Source organism: Xylocopa sonorina, chromosome 8 (assembly GCF_050948175.1).
Source record: "Xylocopa sonorina isolate GNS202 chromosome 8, iyXylSono1_principal, whole genome shotgun sequence".
NCBI lineage: Eukaryota > Metazoa > Arthropoda > Insecta > Hymenoptera > Apidae > Xylocopa > Xylocopa sonorina.
In genome coordinates, this window is record NC_135200.1 from 4,642,491 (window position 1) to 4,664,245 (window position 21,755).

Genomic DNA, 21,755 nt, shown 5'->3' on the forward strand with positions numbered 1-21,755 from the left:
TTCAGAAATCGGATGAGTTCTCGCGAATATTTTTTTATATGTGATGAATAGGATGTTCGGCTGTGTAAATGGTTCTAAAAATCATAGTAAGACGAAAAATGAAAATAATTAAATTACATATGAAGTTTTGCATTCGATTATTTTCGCTTATTTTGAATATTCGTATGTAACACATTTAGCCCCCAAAACCGATTCTATCCGATTTTTTCCGACCCGACCCGAAGCTTCAGTATGCATATCGGTCCACAGCGCATCTTTACTAGTCCCGATACTTTGATCGAATCGTCGCGCAATATTTATTAGCAACAATTACGCTAGGATTACGTCTTCTTTGACAGAAAAGGAAAGATTTGGAATTTACATTGAATGTGGCTTGCGTAACGAAAAGTAGCCTAGGCCTTGCTTTCACCTAAGAAAGATAGGTTCAACTTAAGTTGCCGCATGATCGTGAAACGCGTAACATCGTCAGTGTACATTTCCCGGGTCAACTGTTGACTCGTAATCCGCGATGATTACGCGCCGATCGACATAGATCAGTAAACTTCAACGAGACCCGGTTACTCTGGGTAAAACATGTGGTGTTTCAGCAATTTAATTGTTCTCGCCATTTTTCTTACTTCACTAGGCATTTCAAATTCTGAAACGAGAGGTGAGGAAATGAATTTGTCCGAAGAGGACGTGTTTTGAAAATAGTACATCCATTAAGATAACATTGTGAAAGTGTCACAGATGTAATGCGTTTACCTAATTAAAAGCATACCGATGTCAAAGTTATTTTGAGTTTGCAAAAAACGATCGTGAACATTTTAAATCAGATATATTCTTCTTGTTTTTGTACGGTCAGCTTCGTCAGTTTCAAACACTTAACCAAATTATGCGAGAACGTACTATATTAATGTGTCAATATATGAAAAAGAAAATAATATTACGTTAATTTTTCTTCTTCAATAATTAGATGCGGAATCTCACGAATGTCTGCGATCTTGTGCTGACCAAGCACTTTCAAAAAAATTATGCCGCTACGAATTCTTCGTCGGCGAATTTCCTAGCACAATCAGGTAAGGTAATAAAACACGTGAAAATTAATTAGTGCGTTTGGTATTACAAAAATTAACGCACTTTCGAAACTTTAATAGGACAAAATAGAAACTACAAACAAACTTTCGAAGTACACCATTTCTTAGATATACACGCACACACGTGCACACACACTCTTTAGCAATTTCTGATTACTTTATACACCGTTTATCTTGTAGTTAATACGACACAAATTAGCATACGAATATGCAATATTCTTTTAACAGTGTTAGTGTCAGTGTCGCATGGTGTAAAACTCGTTTATCCTTATAATCAGACAGGAACTTATTAGCGATATTTACATTGAATTTATTATCTAAGCTTAAAATCACGATTAACGATATCGAAGGAAATACCAGTCGGTATCTTCGTCAATTGTAATAATTTTCGTGCGAATACTGTATAATTTCTACTGTGAAGTAGGAACTAACGGTTGATATACTCGGTTGCAAAGTGCATCTCGAATTCTTTCAATCCTCAACTGGTTCTTACACTACCACTTGTTGTCATGAATGTGTATACCTGATTATGCTGTAGGAGAGTTTCGTATAGTCCGTGTAAATCCTACAACCGTAAAAATAATTGGTATCCAGACATTCTTTTCATTCAATATACTCTTCGCGATTTTATCATCAGTTCACGATTTGGATAATACATTAGATTTTTTATTCATTCTTATTCATCATTTAATAATTATAATTTAAAGTACTCTTTCATGATTCGCTTGTGTGTTTCTAATCTGTTTATTCGAATTCTGTACTTGAGTTCTACATAAACGACAGAGTTCAATTATTAGTGACGGAATCTGCTTTATCAACATGCTCACCACACAAATATAAATAGAACAAAATTATAAAATTTTGTTACAAGAAAGATACTCGTAAACATACGCATGTAATACTCGATACGTGTGTTTTTTTTAATTTTTTTCACGGACGTAAAAATCTATAAACTTGATTTTATAAATTAGAAAGTAAATGATGCGATTATATAATATTTTTCTTATTTTCTTTTTGCGTTGAATTATTAATGAGAATAATCCGCGAATCATGCATTACTTCATATACATTCATAAGTGGATATATACCTAGCGTTACTCAATTTAGTGGTTTAGCAATTTTGAAGTTTCTTAAATTTAGTTCTACTATAGTTAAGCAACAGTTATACAATTTTATTACTGTTTTACAGCATTCAGAATGGACTTAATGCTACAAATGAATCGGTGATTCGTGATAAAATAGGTTTAGAAGGAAATTATTTAAGGATCAATGGGAGAAGTCCTGGTCCACAAATAGAGGTAATCGATGACTTTTAAACTTATTAACATTTATCATTTTTTTCTACAGAATCTTATTTATTAATGTAATAAAGATATAATTGTATTTCTACTCCTTTTGTATATTCTCAATAAGAATTGTTAACTTATAAACATACGCACTTTTTTTAATATGTAAAATTTTCAACTTGCAGGTATGTCTTGGAGATACAATAGAAGTGTTTTTATATAATAAATTAGGATCTGAAGAATTATCTTTTCACTGGCATGGATTGCGACAAAAAGATTCCGCTCACATGGATGGCGTTCCGATGGTCACGCAATGTTCGATATTGCCATTTGGAGGATTTCGATATAAACTAAAACCAGATAGTGTTGGTACATATATTTACTACGCACATTTAGGTAAGCATATCGTACTTCAGTTTCTTCAAACTGAATAATAGCATTATTAAGGAACTAGAATATTGAAATCAATCGATGCACGGCACGAACAGTTAAATATAAAAACTGGTTGTTACTAAAACAATAATGTAACACAGATTTTTCATTTCTCTTTTATAATGTCTGTTACAAAACTCTGTTAATATAGTTTATTAATTTATCGTACGTTATTCGATTAATGTTGCCCTTTAATAATCAAATATAAAAATTCATATATCTTGTATAAAAATATGTTTGTAAAGAAAATTCTTGAAAATTAATATTATCCTTGATCGTATTTTAGAATTGATACGTATTAATATATATTTTATAATTAGTATGCAGTCTTTTAGTCATATCAGACATTGATAACGCTTAAATCGAATTGAATTTTCCCGCGCTGTAGAACGGCTTCTACATTCGCGAAGACAAAATTAAAGTAGATCAATAATGTTGCAACCGTGTAGAAGTAAGGTTACACACTCGGTCCGGTGGTCCAAGTAAGTACTTAGTATCTTCCACATATCGGAAAGTTAACAATTTTGTTAATAGTTATCTTTTACAACTTGTTCTTTCTTGAATGTCAGAGTGAAATGTGATAATCTGATGGCAACAAAGTAGAATGTAGAATCGAATTTAGCGTACAGCAACCACCCACTCAAAACGTCCAAGTAAAGCCAAAAAATATTCATTAAATTCCGCATGTTCTGAAAGACGATTTGATGCAAAATTAACTTCGTTTTCGTAAAAATTTAACAAATTTTTTTATTTTTAATCAATGTTGCAATAGACGGGAGTAAATTCATGTATATTTTCTTTTATAATGTCTACATGTGTACAATCGCTGCATCGCGTTTGAACTAAATGTAACATTTATATTTAATATGTAAGAAAAATGTTGTTTATTCAGTTTACATGAACTACAGTGAAACCTATATATAATAAGAGAAAGAAAGTCTAAACAATTTAAACTCGTTTCTCAGAGAAACGAGATGAATTTTAAGGTAGAACGAAAAATGAACTCGCCCAAAGTGCAGATCGCCGGTTTACTTGCAACTCTGGTAAAAGAAAATTATTATCTAAGCTTATAATTCCGGCATTCTGAAGAATTTGACTTGAGATTCAATGAAAATTAATAATTAATTATCTTAAATGAACGCGATATTACTTTACGTTAATAAAACATTTTGAATTAAATACAGAGAAATGAATCGTTTACTTATTTTTTTTTATTATTATTAATTCTACATTCATAAAGTAAGTTATTATTTACCGATAAAGATGAAACAAGAAAGATCTGTACGTTAATGGAATGCAAAACATTTCGTGAAGATAGTTAATCATGAAAGTAACAAAAGTGTTAATGGTGTGGGGTTATTAGTTTCGCAGCAGGGCGACGGCGTATACGGGTCGTTGACAGTTCGAGGACCACAAGATGACCCTACCTCGGAAAGGATACTTCTCTTGTCATCAAGGCCGGCGACTCCACTGTCGCAGCACTCGCACCTACACCCACCTACGCCCCGCGAACTCCTCTTGAATGGCCAGGTACTGTTTTATCTAATTAGACAAGACGCCGCAAAACAAGTAAAGGAAAATGTAATTAAAGATAAAAACTACTTAAGAATTCAGTACGTGTAAAACGAACATTGTCTTCACTTTCCTAAGCGTTCTTCATTTCCATTTTTCGACCGAGTACAATTTTTCCTTGCGATTATGGAAAATCTGAGACTGTATCTTATGAAATGAGACAAATATCTAGGATAAACAATTTTTTCATTAGCAAATTCTTTTATTCCATTAAAGGAACATTTAAATAATTGCAGGAAAGGCTACTCGCCATTTTGTACCTATCCGTGCAAAGTTGTGTAACGTTGATTATGCCAGTGGAATAAGAACTTTCTCTCCATTCGACAAATTGCTTCAGTGTAACGCTATGCTACGGAAATTACGTCGAACGTTGACTACCTGTATCTCTTTTTCAGATCAATGGAACCGTATTGAGAGTTAAACATGGAACGCAATATTTGTTGCGACTTATTAACGCCAACGCATACAATTGCCCCGTATTACTGTCCTTCTCTGGTCATGATTTTCGTGTATTGGCTACCGACGGTAACGTGGTTGAACCAACGACAGGCAAACACATCGTTGCCTTTCCAGGTACGTAGCCAATTCTCTAGCCTCATTCCATCGATCTTACACATTCGACGCACGTAAGATATGATCGTTGCACGTGTACGTCGGATGCACAAAAGCGCAAAACGTTTCATCTGGGATTGTATATATATGACTTAGTCTCACGTTTTTTTGTGTGTGCACTCACACGCAATGGCTTTAAGAGAATACAATGCAATAAAATTAAATTAAATCGTAGAATAGGATACATACTGCGAGAAAATTTTAAAGGCTGTTCAAAGAGTAGGTAAGAAATGAATATAGGTAAACGTATTCGAAACGTTAAGTTTCCAAAATCCTGGAAGTACGTAAATGGTAGAAAAATGCCGTAACGAACGGCTGAAGTGTGCTACTATTCCGTGTAGTTACAGTGTACAAAGTATAACTGAAGATAATACTTCATTTTGAAACTAAATTACATGCAACTAAAAGGAATTTCGGTTAGTGACTTTGACAGTTACGTAAAGAAATATCTGAATATAAATACATTACTCGTTACAAAAGCTATCGAATGTAATGTATTAGGTATGTGTAAAATTATTTACGATATACGAACGTATGAAATTATGGAAGAACAAACGTGTAACATTACAACAATTGTATCGTCGTGTATAAATTGAAGAAAATTTCCATGCCCGAGTTTGTATGCACGCTGAGCATGATTTTATTCGATGATATTTATCCTGAGGAAACCGTGGACAAGCAACCCTGCGAGAGAATCACGATTTAAAGAAAGCAAAGGAAATCGCAAACTACGCAGAGGAGGCGACGACAAAAGGAAGGAGGACGGGGCGAAAAAAGCACCGGCACGAAGAAAGAGAGAAGAAGGGGAAAGAAGAAGGGGAAACGATCGAGAGAATCTGATACGTTGAACGAGGCAATAAAGCGGCAACGAAAAAGAAACCAGAAGGCGAAACTGGAAACGAACGAAGAATACACGGCGCAACAGGAGACGATCGGGATGAAAAAACTCGACTATCGTAATTAATCTAAAAACACGAGGCGTAAACCGTGTAGAGTAGGGAAACGGACGCGCGAGCCGCGAGCAGCAGTGTAAGCTGCGAGTGGAACGGGAGAAGAACGAAAAACGATGAAACGAGGCGCAAGGTCGTTTGGTAAACAAAGAGGAAGGATCCGAATGGATAAACGGGCAGGGGAGAAGAAATGCGAAAGGGAAAGGGGGAAAAGAAAGAGATAGAGCGAGAGAGGAGTAGATGAAACCGCTTGGCGTTCATATACGTTTAGCGTTGCGGCGTATACCATGCACAACGGTGGCCGGCTCGTTCGCGCAGACTCGGCAGTCTTCGTGTTCTCGCCGGGTTTTCGCAAAGGGAAATAAAGAAAGGAAGGCGACCAAGCGCGCGCGGGTCTCGCGCAAAAATCATTAAAACGCGTGCTCGATTCGCGGCTGCGGCGTCGTTGGCGGCTCGTAGTCGACGATTTATTACCGGCCACACGAGCGGGTGTCCGCCCGCCTGCCTGTCAGCCAGCTGCTACCTCGCTTGTTCCAGCCTCTGCCAGCTTCAGACTTTCTTCGATGTCCGTCCAGCATTCATAATTCCTCTGTCTTTGGTGTACTACGATCAGGGGCGCGAAGAAAACGTAGTAGCCGCCACGGTTAAGTGTCCCGCGCGCCGCCTGTAACACCGCGCCACACTGTTTTCCATGTCCAGCGACGACGCGTGGAACGAGTCAGAGACGAACGACACGCGGCTCGGCATGGAGTGGACTCGCGACAAAACCCTTGAGTTACTGCGCGAGTATCAACAGAGACGCGTCCTCTGGGACTGGAACGCTCGTGGCTATCGTGACCGTACCAAACGGAAACGGGCTATACAGGAATTGGCCGAGATCCTTCGTTGCAACACGCTCGAGATCGAAAAAAAGATCACGAACCTAAAGTGCCAGTACTCGAGGGAGGTGCACAAGATACAGAACAGCCGCGACGCCGCTACCGGGCCCGACGATGTTTACGTGTCCAAGTGGTTCGCCTTTAAGGCGATGCAGTTCTTGCAATTTGGCACCCGTAGATACAGTAAGAGAAAGAAGGTAAGGTAATAGATGGTCGTGCGTCCTGCTCTATCGTTTCACGTATATACATTCCAAATGGATGTAGATATCCAAACTTTTTCAATTTCCAAACGAATATTAAGTTTAATATTTTAATCAATATTTTCTTATGTTTATTTTTAAAATATCGATTTAATTAAACGGAACGCCTTTTTATCTAATCTAAAGTGAATTAGCATTTGCTTCGATTTAGATTTATCGTTATGAGCATAGAGCTTGTTCTCGATAGAGAGCCAGCATTTGTGAAACAGTTTGGAATTTTGAAGTAAAGTTGATTTTATAATTGCCTTGCAGCATATAACAGTACACCGTCGAGCAAGAAACCCAGTTGTGACAGATATCTCGTTTCCACGTGTCGCATTCACCTCAGCGGAATACGACTCTCGATCGCTTCAATTCGTGTCCCTAATTCATTTCGAACAGAATCAACGAATTACCGTTACTCTTTTCTTTTCGGCTCGCTCTTTATTTTATTTCAAAAGACGAAATAATCGCAAACGCTCCCTTTCTCTGATCCCAAGGAGGCCAGGGTTTACGCCATCGCGTAATTGGCCAAGCAATTCCAAAGAAAGACCATTGTGTCCGAACGCGTTTCGTGGAAACGACGGCTTCGGCTGAACGACGCGTCGCTTGCCGAGATACATGTTTCGTTGACTCGTAGCGACGTGTCATGGTCAGCTTTTCCCATTATGCTTATATTTCCGTAAAAATAATCCTGCATTTCGAATCGATCTTACGTTCGAATGTGCACTCATGCGCTACCCGCCATCCTCGTTCATCTCGACTACTTCCACGCTCTGGTTCTGTCTGATTCTCTGTCTCATTTCCCTCGCACTGTCCGATGCCGCCCGCCTTTGTCTTCTTCTACTGCTTTCTCTTTCTCTCGCCATATCCTCCCGTTGCTCCTCTGTACGAGGGATTTACTTGATTATACATATCAATGCATTGTAATTTGTACGATTGAAAAACTTTGCGTTAGTCATTGCAAGTATATTTTGTTAGTTACCTTCCAATGGCAAAGTCAAACGTAAAATATGCAACATTCATTTTTAACGCGTCCGCGTTTTTTTTTATATTGCATACATAGATAATATAACATGTGAACTAATCTGTCCAAATATATTTGAATTACTCTAAAAAGAACCATATGAGAAGTTTGTCTTACACGGTTAGATCAGATTACACAATTCTCTGCATCTCTCTGTGAGTTATACAGATTAGGAAAAGACAAGCCAGATCTGTTCGAGAAGAGAGAGGCTCCAAATGATATTTGAATGTTCACTAATTAAATGTTACATAAATCAGGATTTACTAAGTATACATTCTCTTAAATACTTGCGTTTACTTTCTTTTCGTAAAACAGACAAAAATTATATACCTTGAATTGCGAAAAATTATTGTCTAGATCCAAATTAAATTCAATCGCTCTTTCTTCGAGCATTTTTTCTTAATTAAGCGTATCAGATATATTCGAGCATTGTTCTTGGAAGGTATTTAAATATATTCCTGTGAAAGTTTTTAATGCCGAGTTTCCTCGAAAGATCGAAATGTCAGATTAACATTGAATCGTGTGAACCGGGTATAGCGGATTAAATCGCGCTTCGATCCGATTGTGTTTACGTGCCGCGTAGTTATAATAACCAGGAATGTGATTTTCTCTGGATCCCGGCGATGTTCTGTAGGTAAATTACATGTGAAGTGAACGCAGAAATCGAATCGCCTCGGGCGCGTTACTAACAAATTCTACAGCGATTAATTATATAAATTATTAATTAAAATACCACTGCTACATTTGTATTACTCGGAGCTACATAAAATAGGAAAGCGTTCAATTATAAATCATTTTCGCATCATCTTATCAGCAGAATTTTGCAAGCATACTTTTTCAATTAACTTTAAAATTATCACAATTAATTACAACATTCTAACAATTCTGTGCAGCTGAAAAAATTGCACATTCACGGTTGGATATGTGTATTTTTAATTTCAGAAATAATACGCATCTTTGTATAATTTTCTCACTAAACTTTCTCGATCGTAATTATCGATCATTTTCTTTCGTTCCCCTTCGAGCGAACAAAATTACAATTTTAAAAACAAAAAAACTATGCAAAAGTTTCTTCTACAATTGCCCAGCATATTTCATCCACCCCGCTACTAAACCACTCGGTATATATCCCTCCTACGCCTTTCCATGCAATGGATGCTGAGAGCAACTGGGTTTTTCTCTCTGCGCACCGTAGACGAATGCAAACGTGGCACGATAAAGCGGAAATAAAAAAGAAAAGATAAAGAAAAAATGGTCGCGCGCGACAAACACGGAAAATATATTCTTCTCCCCGTAGAAAACCGAGGAAGAGACGTCGAAACTGCAAGAGGAATACATAGTCAGCGACATCGACCCTGAGAGCATAACGTTCATAGACTGCAACGAAGAAACGAACGGATCCGGAACCGGGTCCCTGAACGCCTCGCTGAGCGAAGACGCCGAGGAGTCGTCGTCGTCTAGCCTGAGGGCGATGGAGCTGTACAACGGCTCGCTGCAGGAGCACAACAGTCCGATCTGCGACCTCGACGAATCCGGGCAAACGAAACTCGAGACAACGTCCGACGAACGGAAAAGAACGAAAGAGGAGTTCGCGAAATTCGCCGAGAGCATCGCCGTGCAGCTCGCGGAGATCCCGGATTCGTACTCGAGGTCGGTGGCGAAGCTGAGGATCAATCAGATCCTCTTCGAGGCGGAGATTGGTATTTACGCGCAGACACGTCGCTAACGAGTGCAACATTTCTCCGATGCCACGAAGAGAATGACGATTCCACGATTGTGAAAGGCGCTGACAGAGAGGGATACTGTGTGCACTTACACCACAGCCAATTATTTTATTATGCTTTTTGAGAAGTGAATCATGGGAATGATTCACGGTGTTCGTGTACGTATGAACATTACACAGGCCCGCAACGATGGATGATTGATGGTAATTAATGTTGCTGTTGGGACACGGAGTCGGTTCGAAGAGATTGAAAGGAGAAATGCTTTTGTAGTCGAACGAGGGAAAGGTGGGGGGGGGGGGGGACGTACGAGGTAAACTATATTATTTTACTTCAACGTAAACGCGTCAGAAATAGGTGCGGATACGTGTTGTAATGTTACGGGAACTATCGTTGGATAGTAATTTATGGGTCGTGTTTTGAATGCACGACCGTTTTTAACACTTCCAATTTTAACGTAGGATTATAGGTGACTTTTAATTTGAAGCTCGTCGAGTGTCGAGAATAGAAAGATCCGCCGTTACTGCTTTGTAATTAGTATAAGACGAATGCGATCGAAAGCACAGTATTTGGTTTCTGTTTTGCTGTACTATTGCTCGTTTTCTATTACATATTGCTAGATGTGCGATTAAAGTTGCGTGATAAGCGAGATCAGCCGGCTGCGAATGATTGGTAATGATTGGAAAGTTGAATATTTGAGATTCTAAAGAGAACGCCATTGAAGCATTTATTATTGAGATTAACGTTTGTTCTTCCTCGTTTAAAGCGTAAAAGTTGAACGATAGGATTATACGATACAACATAAAAGTTATACTAGTTGTAGTATTCATCGTACCATGTAATTTATCGATTTTATTCTTACACTCATAAATCAAATAGTTAACGGGGGAAACATTTATTATGTTGCTCATTATAAGGTACGTAAGAGAAAGTAAGAAAGGCTTAAAACATTCTTTCTATTATACTTTTGCGACAATTGCACGTATTCGAATTTTTTTCCGGGAGATAATTATTTAAGGACCCGGGAATGAAATTAGGAATTTGTGCGAAACGAAAGAAACGATTTATGCGTGTGCTGTTAAGATCAAAATAAGCAATAAAATTGCCAAGGAAACCATTTCTAAGAGCAAAGGGTACTTTATTTCGTAGGAAATTCTTTACAAAAGAACATAAAAATATATCGAGCGTTGACATTGTAGAATATTTTCGAAAAGAACTGTATTTTACAATTTAAATCAATGTTCTGAACATTGACAAATGGAGAATACCTTATTTTTTAATACGTAGTTGTATTTTATGTATCTATATTCTTAGACTTCTTGATTCATGAGAAAGACTGTACTCTAGGTATCACGATCTTTTCGGTAACTGTATTTGTTCGTCATCGGACACGAATCAAAAATCTTTTATGTGATCCTTAGTCTAGCTTTACGTATAATCGTGAGGCGAAATATTGTTCATATTCGACAGAAATAGCGGGTATGTGCTTTTAGATGTGAAACGATCGAAAAGTCCGTGTCATTTGAGTCAGGTTGAATGAAATAACAAAATTTGATTGTAATACGCGGAGAAAGAACGTTAAAGACTTCCAGAATATCGTGTACGTCCAATTAGAATTAAAGTTAAAATGGATATTCGTAATTGTTTCGTAAGTTTCTAGAAGTACAAAAGATTGGAGGGAAAGCTGTTTTGTAGTTAACGTCTTTTTTAGAAAATATAGTGGCTCGAAAGAAGTAACTTTTCAAAATGAGAAACAACTAATAATTACAAATATTGATTTAACTGTAACTAAATGTTATAATAGAGAGGAAGAAAGAGAGATGCAAATTAAATTCCTCGAATTTGGTACCGAGATGCACTCTAACAGCCTGTTGTGTTCCATATTTGTCGTTTGTACAACCTGCCTCGTGGATGACCTAGATTATAAGTATTCCATTGGTATTGTTTCAGGGCTTTAAAAACAGTAGACGTAGTAAAGCTGTATAGATAGCCAACTATTTTTTATCGAAAAAGATCCCTCCGTAAAATCGAAAATAAGTCTTCTTAATAATTAAGCCGTAATTAATTTTCTGTTAAAGGAGAAGCCGCGAGCGTATTCTACATCATGGACAATTAGAGTGTCCATTAATAGTTAGGTAGGAAAAAAAAAGAAGTTAGATAGTATTGATTGTACACAAGATTTAACAATCTCCGGTGTATGTCTTTATAATGCGTTCATTATTGTTCCTAATTTTGCGATAGTCTTATATTTTTCTATTATTTCAATCCTTTCCGGAATCTTTACTTAATGCGATTATTAAAATTTAAGTTACACGTATACTCGAAATTAATTATCATATGTACGAAGAAATATTCTGTTCTTTATAAAGTACATAACTTTCCTCCTTTCTTTCTTTTTTTTATTAAACGAAAATGGTTCTAAGACCATTATTACAAGCGTGCTGTTTCATCTGATCGAACCTTATCTTCAGATCCCATTGATTTTTCCATAGTAGAAATAGTTTTTAATAAAACCCATATTTTATATTACCAGGATAACAATTAATGTATAACATCGTTATTTATCAATATTTTACATAAATCTCTTAAACTATATCAATACATCTACTTATGATATCATTTTGAGAGTAAAAACTCAGAAAATCGCAGTGTAACTGTTATAGAAACCAGCAATCGACGTGTGAAAATAGTCGTAACAGATGGAAATGAGAATAAATAAAGTTATCTTGCAATATTACGTTCAACAATAAATTATAGGGATACAAATCCGCAATCGATACAATTACAAGTATCTTCCACTAAAAGCGAGTATGTCCTCAGATATTTTAATTTTTTGTCAAAGTGTAAACAACAACGATGCTCAATTACAAATTTTAAAGAAAAACAATGTCTTTCCGTGCAAAATATGAAGGAAAAAGGTAGCGTAAGCTACACTTAGGGGCTCTACCTGTGTGATAGTTAAACTGCGACCGCTGCCTTGGTATTCCTATAGATAATAACCATAGTATTAATAGTAGCGTTATTAATGACGATGCAATCGCATTTGTTAGTATAAACATTCCTTGTAGCGTAACAAACGCATATTTCAAATTACTGTCTAGAAGTATGATCTAGAGGAAATGAAGGTCATTAAAACGTTATCATACAATATAAGTATAAATATAACTTTATTCCCGTGTGTACAGGGTGTCCCAGGATTGAACAGAGAACGCGCTTCTGAGGTCATTTCTGACGTTATTCTAAGCAACTTTTCCCTTTACCAAAATGTCTGATTCTGCTTCGTTTTTTAATGACTAACAAAAAACTGTAGCCAATTCGAAAGAGCATATGCAAATAATACGAGACCAGCGAAAGGTACAAAATATAAGCAACGTTAATATTTATAGTTCACTTTGCTGAACTTCACTACTATTGTAACCGATCGCTTGTAATCCAATAGCGAAGAGGAGAAGAAATCATATTTGTTTTCCTACGCTTTAATGTTTGGTGGTTCTGAAAAGAGCCGATTAAAGTTAATGCAGAAAGAGTTCGTTGTAACTGTATTCTTAAATTGCAACCCATAGCATTACTGCTGTGTAAAGCGAGGAAAAAAACAAAGTCGAATCAGAAATCTTAGCAAAGGGAGGAGTTGTTTAGAACGACGTTAAAAATCACTTTTTAAACCTTGTCTGTTGAATCCTAGAGCACCCTGTATACAATATACGTTGTACATATGTTTTATTGCCAATTAAATCAAATAATCGTTGTATATAAAAGTTTTTATGAATAATCGTTAAGAATGTAACGTAAACAATAAAATTCACATTTCAAACTTTCAAATGGAAATATGTTCATTAACTTTGTACTTTGTTACACGAACACTTATTTATGATACATATACAAGATAAAACAACAATTATGGGCTTGGCGATAGTAAAAAATGTACTCGATTTTAAACGAAAATAATTTTGCAGAAGTTGTGTACACAATGTAAGCAAAAGCGTAATTTTTTTTTGCCACAACAGTGCACAACTACGTGGCGTGCATACGAATGTTTAACTATGTTTAACTATGTTGTACTTTTATTTAATGAAACAAACATTCATTTTTTTAATGCGGCTTCTTTATATCGTTCGCTTAATTTCAGGTGAAAGGTTTGACTTAAATATCGAAGCAAATCAACCTTCTGGAAAGTACGTCATCGATATAAAGGGGCTTCAGGACTGCGAGGATCTTCATCAGGAAGCTTTCATCCTTTATGAGGGCAGGAAACTAGATTCCATTGCAATAAAGGATGAAAAACTACTATTGAAAACCAATCACTATGCAATCGCGAACAAAGGCCACGATTGTCATGAACTATCAAGAAATTTCATTTGCGCGTTGGATTTGAAAGGCTCGACGAGATCTGAAATCACCACGAATGAAGTTATTTATATTCCATTTGATGTGAACACTTTTTCTTCTTTCACGGATGAAATGTCCGATTACAAATATAATTTTTACGGGTGCCCTTTTTATCCATCAGATTTAAGTAAGAATATGACTATTTTTCGATTATATACTATATATTTACCCATTTTGAATTATTTAATTTCTATTTTTAAACATGGATATTATATCTGCGATTAACTATAAGTAATAATTTTAGGTGCGGACAAAGATGGAGCAAAGTTGGCGCAAATCAATCATGTGTCGTTCAAGTATCCCACATCCCCGTTATTATCTCAACCGGAGAACACACCTGCGGAATCAATCTGCTCTCTTGAAAGGCGTTCAAGAGAATGTGCTGATACACCACTATTTTGTGAATGTATTCAGATTATTGAAGTATCGCCTAAGAAGAATGTCGATATAATTTTGATAAACCAAGGTAAGCCGTTAAGTACAACTTGTTCATTTGCGACAATAACGACGCAACTTCGCTATATTTCTATTATTGCTGTAGGCAGAACATTTCTCAAGCAGATATTTTGTTGTATTAAATAATATTATTAAGTTATGAGACATTAGTTCTCCCTCAGTTTAATATTTTATGATTTGCGTACAGAGTTATAATAATTTGTAAGATTTAAACTTTTCTTTCCTTGAGATTATCGCGACTTTTTGATTACGTATCATTATTACGTATCATTATTAATTTTTATTCAGGTTTCGGCGGGAATGTTTCTTATACATTTCATATTCACGGTTATCATGCAAGTATCCTAGGAAGAAATAGCTTTGAACGACCTATTACCAAAGAGGAAGTAATGCATTTAGATAGCAACAAACAGTTGCATCGGAATTTAAAAAATCCATCTCAGAAGGATAGTTTCGTTGTGCCAAACAAGGGATACGTTATTCTTCGTCTTTTTACTGACAATTTAGGTAGGATATACAGGGTGATTCACTACTCATGTGACAAATTTTTACAGCAGACACTACATTTCAAAAGCAACAAAAAAGTTCACATACCTTAGTCCAACTTGCAAAAATGACAGAGAAAATGCAATAGCAAATTTATTGTTTTTTTCAATATTGTTCGTCATTTTCTTGCAGGACTAACGGTTTGAAAGATACAATCAATAATATAAGTGAAACTCCTGTTTCTCTGCAAAAAACAAAAATCGCAATTTTCTCTGTCATTTTTGCAAATTGGACCTAGGCAATTGTTGCAAAGAACTAGGTTTATATAAACCTTTTTGTTGCTTTTCAAATCGTAACGCGTGTGCTTTGATATAGCATACCTACTCAAAAGCATATTTTAAACAGTATACTTTACGAAAGATTCACTATCAATTAATTGCTAGAATTTTGAAATTATATAGAAAAATATTTACGAATGATATTGAAAAACTTGCAGAATCGGAATGTTGAATTCGAGATGTGCGATTTTCGCATATTAATCATTTGTTTTTAACTTAAGATTATTATTATTTTCATCATAGGATACTGGTTATGGGAAGCGCGGAGCACAGCAATATCTTCAGGAATATCCGGACATGTTATGCAATTTTTATTGAAGGTGGGCAAACGTGAAAGCTTCTTACCTGTTCCATTAGATTTTCCTGCCTGTGGGAACCATAAACATCCGGATATGGTATTCGAGACGAATTAATTTATTGTATAAATAATAATTTATTATAATACTTTGCAATATTAATTTCATATACTCCTCATCTGTGCGTGTATATGTTTTAATCAGCTGTAATACTTCCGCACTATAAAATATCTTCATTTAGAAAGATAAACAGCCAGTCTTTTATGGAGGATAAAAGAGGATTGTTCAAAGGTTTTAAGAAACAGTGAAGTACAATTCATTACTTATATTGTGAGAACTAGTACAGAATAAACAGAAAGACTTCTAGAATCACTGGATTTGTTATATATAGATTTAAAATGTTTATGCAATTATAAAAACTTTAAATGCCTAAAAAAGTCTAGGATGTACTTAACATACAAAAGTATCTATACAAAATATCTACAAAAAGGTATATGTTTAATTTTCCTAATTATTTTTATAAAATTATCAATTTGCATAAACATCCGAAATCTAGACTTTTCACGCGTTAAAATACAATCACTCAGGTGGATATGTGAAACTGTAAAACTCGTTCAAAGTGTGCAATGCTGGTCTCCAGTTGTCACATTGTGGAAAACCACGTGGCTCTGGTGGAAGATCATAGAATTCACCGACACGGACGACCAGCTCCATACCAGTAATGTGATGCCAAGCAAAGTGACAATGGAACAACCACCATCCTAGAACAAAACCATATAATATTAAAGACACATATTAAATATCCTAAGCAGTAGTTGTTATAATTTATTAAATAGATAATATAACGTGTACTCTCTCCTTCTCTTGCTTTTTTTCAAAATTGTGCTATAATGCAAAATAAGATTTTTATTGGTACAGTAACTGAATATTTTACCCGGATTATTCGCCTTGAAACGTAGAATTACCCATCCTCCCATAGGAATTTTAGCAGTATCTTTGCCAGGTGGATTATGATATCCTCCATTTTGAAGACGTTCCGTATGCTGTTGTATCACTTCATTCATGTCTTCCGCCGTAACCGTTGTCCTGTTCGGAAACTGTCCTATACTAAACAGTTTGAACTCATAGCCGTGTAAGTGGAATGGATGGTCGAGATTTTTTAATGGTACTGTAATGTAATATTTTTAATTTAACATTAGTCACGAGTAATGTAAAAAGTTTAAAACATTATTTATACTTTTCTTTAAAATAATTATCTTTTTTCTTTGGTAAAATAAAAGGAATTAATGTTATTAGAGATATAGAAAACTAAATATTACATGCATCGTATACTATAATCTCCACAATGCTATTTAGCTTTACACTAATAACTTGAGCACACGTGCAAGGTTCTGTGCAAGTGCTAAGCTGATTTCTCTTGCATATAGTTCCGTAAGAACTCTGTTGACTGAGTAGATTTGATGGTGGTGTCTCAAATGAAATATTATTGAATGTAGAAAGTAGTTGGGAACCATCATTTACATCTGAAATGAAACAATGTTTGATAGTGTTATAAAACTTTTTCGTTCTCAATTGCTCCACCTACTCTACTAATTCTATATGTATATTGTTAGAATTAACGTACCAAAGAACGGTTCGTACGAGTTTTTACTAAACAATTGCTTGTCTCCGTCGCTCGCCGTATAATTAAAGAACCAAAAAGGTAATATATGTCGTGAGTCTGGTTCAACTTTTAGCAGGTCGGTCTCTGGGTCTAGATCTTCCACTTGATTAACGCAAACTACCTTTGATGTATCATCTGTATCACATTTCGATGCATTTAAATCATTATATACCTAAAAGATATAAAAGTATTTTAATATAGCTAGATTATAAGAAATATTTTATACACAAATAGAATTAAAGGAACGAATTTTTAAATTACTTAAGTAAAATATAATTTTTCGGAAATTTAACGTCGAATGAAAAGAATGTACGTTCTAATACTTACAACACCTCCTACAATATCGTTATAAGTAGGAGCTGGCGCCGATGGTCGATCAGGACCACCCTCGTATTTTAAAATAGCTAGTTGTTGTACCGTTTTGTTTTCACATTCACCAAGACCGCGCACTTGTATCCAATAAGAGTCCACATTTTGATCCGCGGTTAAGATGAAATCCACGCGCTCACCTATGTGTATATATACCTTCAATACGTTTCGTTTTAATTGATAATAATTTTCTTAATTTAGATTTTCGATTCATCGAACCTGTACTCGAAACTATTCGGTCCACTACTACAGGTTTCACGTTTGCACCGTCTTGAGCAATTAAATTAAGGCGATGTCCCCAAATACTGAGATCTGCTAAGCACACTGTACTGAAAGAATTTATCATTCGTATCCTATACCGTTTTCCTTTCTGGACTGTAAATACAGACATATCCCCACTGCTATTCTTGTTGGTAGTTGGATTCTGTAAAGACAATATTATATTGCCTTTACAAGTATCTTCAATAATTGAATTTTATATCAACTAATTTAGTAGCATTCTAAATTATTCAAACGAAGGTGCAAATATTTCTCCCAAAATGAATATAAATTTTGTAGTTTATAAATAATATATTGAAAGAGAAACATTGGAACATAGATAGACACAATGAAGACATGAAGAGCAGCAAGGGGTTGTAACGTTTGGAGAAAGAAAGCTGGAAAAAGAGAAGAAATGATGGAAAGAAAAAGAAGAAAAATATAAAAGAAGAAAAGCACTGGACAACGAAAGATGAGAAGGATGGGAAGATCAGGAAAATTGATGCAAGTAAAATTAATTATACGGGATATTGGGCCAGAAACAATCGATGAAACGTAAAAATCGTTGCAACAAGTTGAGAAAAGAAGACAAGACAAAGAAAGTAGGAAAATAGAAAGAGATCTTCAAGCCAAATAATAAAACGACGAAAAAAAATGTATGCTTTACATATTCGTTCCACATTCCTAATCCGTTTATAAGTATGTTCTGCGCAGTCTGTCCTAAATAAGCCAATGTTCCATAGTAACCAGGATAATATTCAAACGATAACGCATGCATCCAGTCGTTTAAGAATATGACATGTATGTCCTCGTCATATAGTTGACGATGAGGATCATTAGATGGTGAATCTCTGACAATCAGACCTCCGATTTGTCCGTCCAGCATATGCGTAAATACGTGGGAATGGTAAAAATGCGTTCCCGAATTTTGCACTATAAAATCATACCTGAGAAAGGAAATTGTGAAAAATTTTATTAAACTCGTTTCGTGAAAGATACGCATGAAATTATTAGGCGTTAGTGTCATTATTTTGTAAGAAAAGTACTATGTGTGCAGAAGAAGAAAAAATGTTTATAGTAAACATTCAAAAAGTATAAGCATACATTTGATAGAGTAGTACTAATAGTATATAATAGCTCAATTTTTGTTAACTAATATAGTAGATTTCATGCTAAAGTGAAACGGGAAGATATTCGAATAAAATTCTAAATTAATTTTACAATTAACTCTTTTGTATTCTATAATGGGAAATCGAACAAACATTAAGAATAAATAAAATCATATCGTACCTAAACGTTGATAAAGATGCAATCGGACATTGCGTGATGTAAGGCACACCATCGTAATATTGAAAATTGTTTTGGAAGATTCCATGCCAGTGTATGGTCGCTTCCAGTCCTGTAGCACCATTGTGGACGTCGACTATGACGCGATCGTTTTTACACACCTGTGAAGTAATCACAAAGTAAAGCGACAAATTTCAATATGAATTTCCAACTTTAGTGAAACCATGAACCCATAAATTTATTTAATTTATATCTATTGATTTTTGTGCTACAATTTATACGTTTTCTGAATTACAAAGCTAACTAATGAATGTAATTATTTTAAGAGGCTTCTTATTCTTCCACTTCTACAAAGTGGCCTCCGAGGAAAAACATTTGCTCATTTCTGGACTAGTATAAAGGGGAGAGTGAACGAAGAGCGAATGCTATTATTTTTTATAAGACCCGCTACATGGAACAGTATGTAGAATAAGAAACCCAAAAGTGAAACATCTGGTCACTTTACCATAAAGTAATGCCGCGTTATATTATTATTAATATAGACATTTTGTAAGTCCGCGTGATTGTGACCATTTTCGATCATTATTGCGTGACGCTCTGCTGTAAAAAGACCCATAGTCCGATCGAGCGATTGGTCTTTATTATCGAAAGGATCGAACACAGTTAACAGTTCAGTTAGGCTCTCTGAGACAAACGGAAGTAGTTCTGTGTACGCTATTGATTACCATCCTTACACATTAAACATTTTCTCCCTGTTTAATCAATCCATCTCAGAAACCGCCCATCCATCGACGAAAATCACTTTTTAAATATTTTATCGCACGGTATTCACCTTAATTAGCGGTCCTGGTAATTGCCGATTGATAGATAACACTGTCCTCTCGTATCCATCCGCTTTAATGCATTCAGCTTTGTTCGTTAGGTTACAAGCACTGAAAGTAATTAATATGTATTACGAACGATGATTTTCTCAAATCGTCGATTAATTATTTAGTAAATAGAGCAGCGTTTGAGACTCGAGTACTTTAAATAGTGGATGGAAAATACATATTTGGGTCAACAAAAAGTATAGTAAACGTTTAATACACGATATCATCGATGCAAGAAATTCTATGAAAGAGACAAAAATTTATATTTACACACATTACGGCCTCTAAATGAAAAATTAACGGATCAGCGCATAGCATTTCTACAATAATACGTTTATACGCATAGAATATAATCGTACACGTACGTGAACATAGAGAACATTGAAATGATGGTTTTCAAGTGAAACATTTTGAGCACGTGTCGCTTTGCAATAGTCGTACGTGTAATGTGATCTATAATTATTGTACATATTCAACTCTAGCATTAAAAATTATGATAAAATATGTAATCTTATGGACAATGAAGTAAGCATGCTACTTGTACTATAGCGGTAAACAGAGTCAATATCTGAAAAATGTATTAAGGAACAGAAGTGCTCGTGTGGAATATCGTTGATTTCAAGTCACGGTTTACCATTGACGAATAAGCAGTGTTCGAATACGTACGGGCCATTTGCCGAGTAGAATTCCAGGTTAAACGAATAATAGCAGTTTTTAGGTTCGCCGCCGTCTTGGCAATCGCGTGCACATTCAGCGGGTGTAGAAAGGGGTATCCAAGAGCAGTTGGTGTCGGTGCTCCATGGATCACACATCGCTGTACACACATTACACACACCGCATTAACGTAGAGACGTCGAAGAAGTTGAATTAGCGAAGGTGAAACAGAGAAAAGGTACTCGAACGAAATTAAAATATCACTTTCCTTTGCAACGGAAAATCTTACGCGGGAAGAGACTCATAACTTCGCATCTTTAACGAGCCATTGATTAGATCTATTTATTCTCATTCGACTCTATTTTCGCTACACTTTGTTTTAAAAAACGAATTTAAACGAGAACTTGTCGAAACTATTCGCATGAATACAAATGAAAATTTTGTGGAACGTTTATAATATTCGATAGGGTTCTGGTGATGCGTTTGTTACTTACGTCGATTATAAGAAACTCCGCATTGCCCAAGGATCAAAATAGTTAGAAAAAATGTGCAGAACTTAACCGTTCTTGAGAGAACGGTGGAATCGGTGTTAGAGTAAATTAACGTCATTTTGCCCGGCAACCCGGTTTAATTCCGGGTTTCTCAGCAGAACGGGACGTTGCTCAACGGTTTACTAAGGTCTTCAGCAATAGCAGCCCCAATTTATGGAAAAAGGACGATACTTTAATTACGCAAAATTATCTATTTGCATTTCCGGGTATTGATTGCTATGTCATTACACTTCGTAAAGCTTATCGTTTGAAAGCTTTCGAGCGCTGGTTTCTTTTATATCACGTAAAGTCGAGGACATCGCTCAATGGATAAACGCGAAGTTTGCACACAGTATACGATTTGCATGCA

At 35.7% G+C, this 21,755-nt stretch overlaps 3 protein-coding genes across 3 annotated transcripts; 2 read left to right on the forward strand and 1 right to left on the reverse strand.

The window, feature by feature from the left end:
- Positions 1 to 255: 255 nt before the first annotated feature.
- LOC143426336 (uncharacterized) lies at positions 256 to 16,130 on the forward strand. Its single transcript, XM_076899717.1, has 10 exons — positions 256 to 649; positions 956 to 1,058; positions 2,266 to 2,374; positions 2,548 to 2,758; positions 4,158 to 4,324; positions 4,762 to 4,939; positions 13,920 to 14,306; positions 14,424 to 14,645; positions 14,924 to 15,142; positions 15,703 to 16,130. The coding sequence occupies exons 1-10, from the start codon at positions 574 to 576 to the stop codon at positions 15,870 to 15,872; spliced, it is 1,842 nt and encodes a 613-aa protein (XP_076755832.1). The 5' UTR covers positions 256 to 573; the 3' UTR covers positions 15,873 to 16,130.
- Positions 6,615 to 10,067, forward strand: LOC143426337 (uncharacterized). The gene is made up of 2 exons (XM_076899718.1): positions 6,615 to 7,003; positions 9,370 to 10,067. Exons 1-2 carry the CDS (start codon positions 6,620 to 6,622, stop codon positions 9,796 to 9,798), a joined length of 813 nt encoding a protein of 270 aa, XP_076755833.1. The 5' UTR covers positions 6,615 to 6,619; the 3' UTR covers positions 9,799 to 10,067.
- Positions 16,131 to 16,263: 133 nt separating the features above from the next.
- LOC143426333 (uncharacterized) lies at positions 16,264 to 21,501 on the reverse strand. Its single transcript, XM_076899714.1, has 11 exons — positions 21,350 to 21,501; positions 20,868 to 21,015; positions 20,165 to 20,264; positions 19,336 to 19,493; positions 18,713 to 18,992; positions 18,007 to 18,211; positions 17,746 to 17,927; positions 17,380 to 17,590; positions 17,075 to 17,278; positions 16,690 to 16,923; positions 16,264 to 16,516 (listed from the first exon to the last, which is right to left on the reverse strand). The coding sequence occupies exons 1-11, from the start codon at positions 21,462 to 21,464 to the stop codon at positions 16,335 to 16,337; spliced, it is 2,019 nt and encodes a 672-aa protein (XP_076755829.1). The 5' UTR covers positions 21,465 to 21,501; the 3' UTR covers positions 16,264 to 16,334.
- Positions 21,502 to 21,755: the final 254 nt, after the last annotated feature.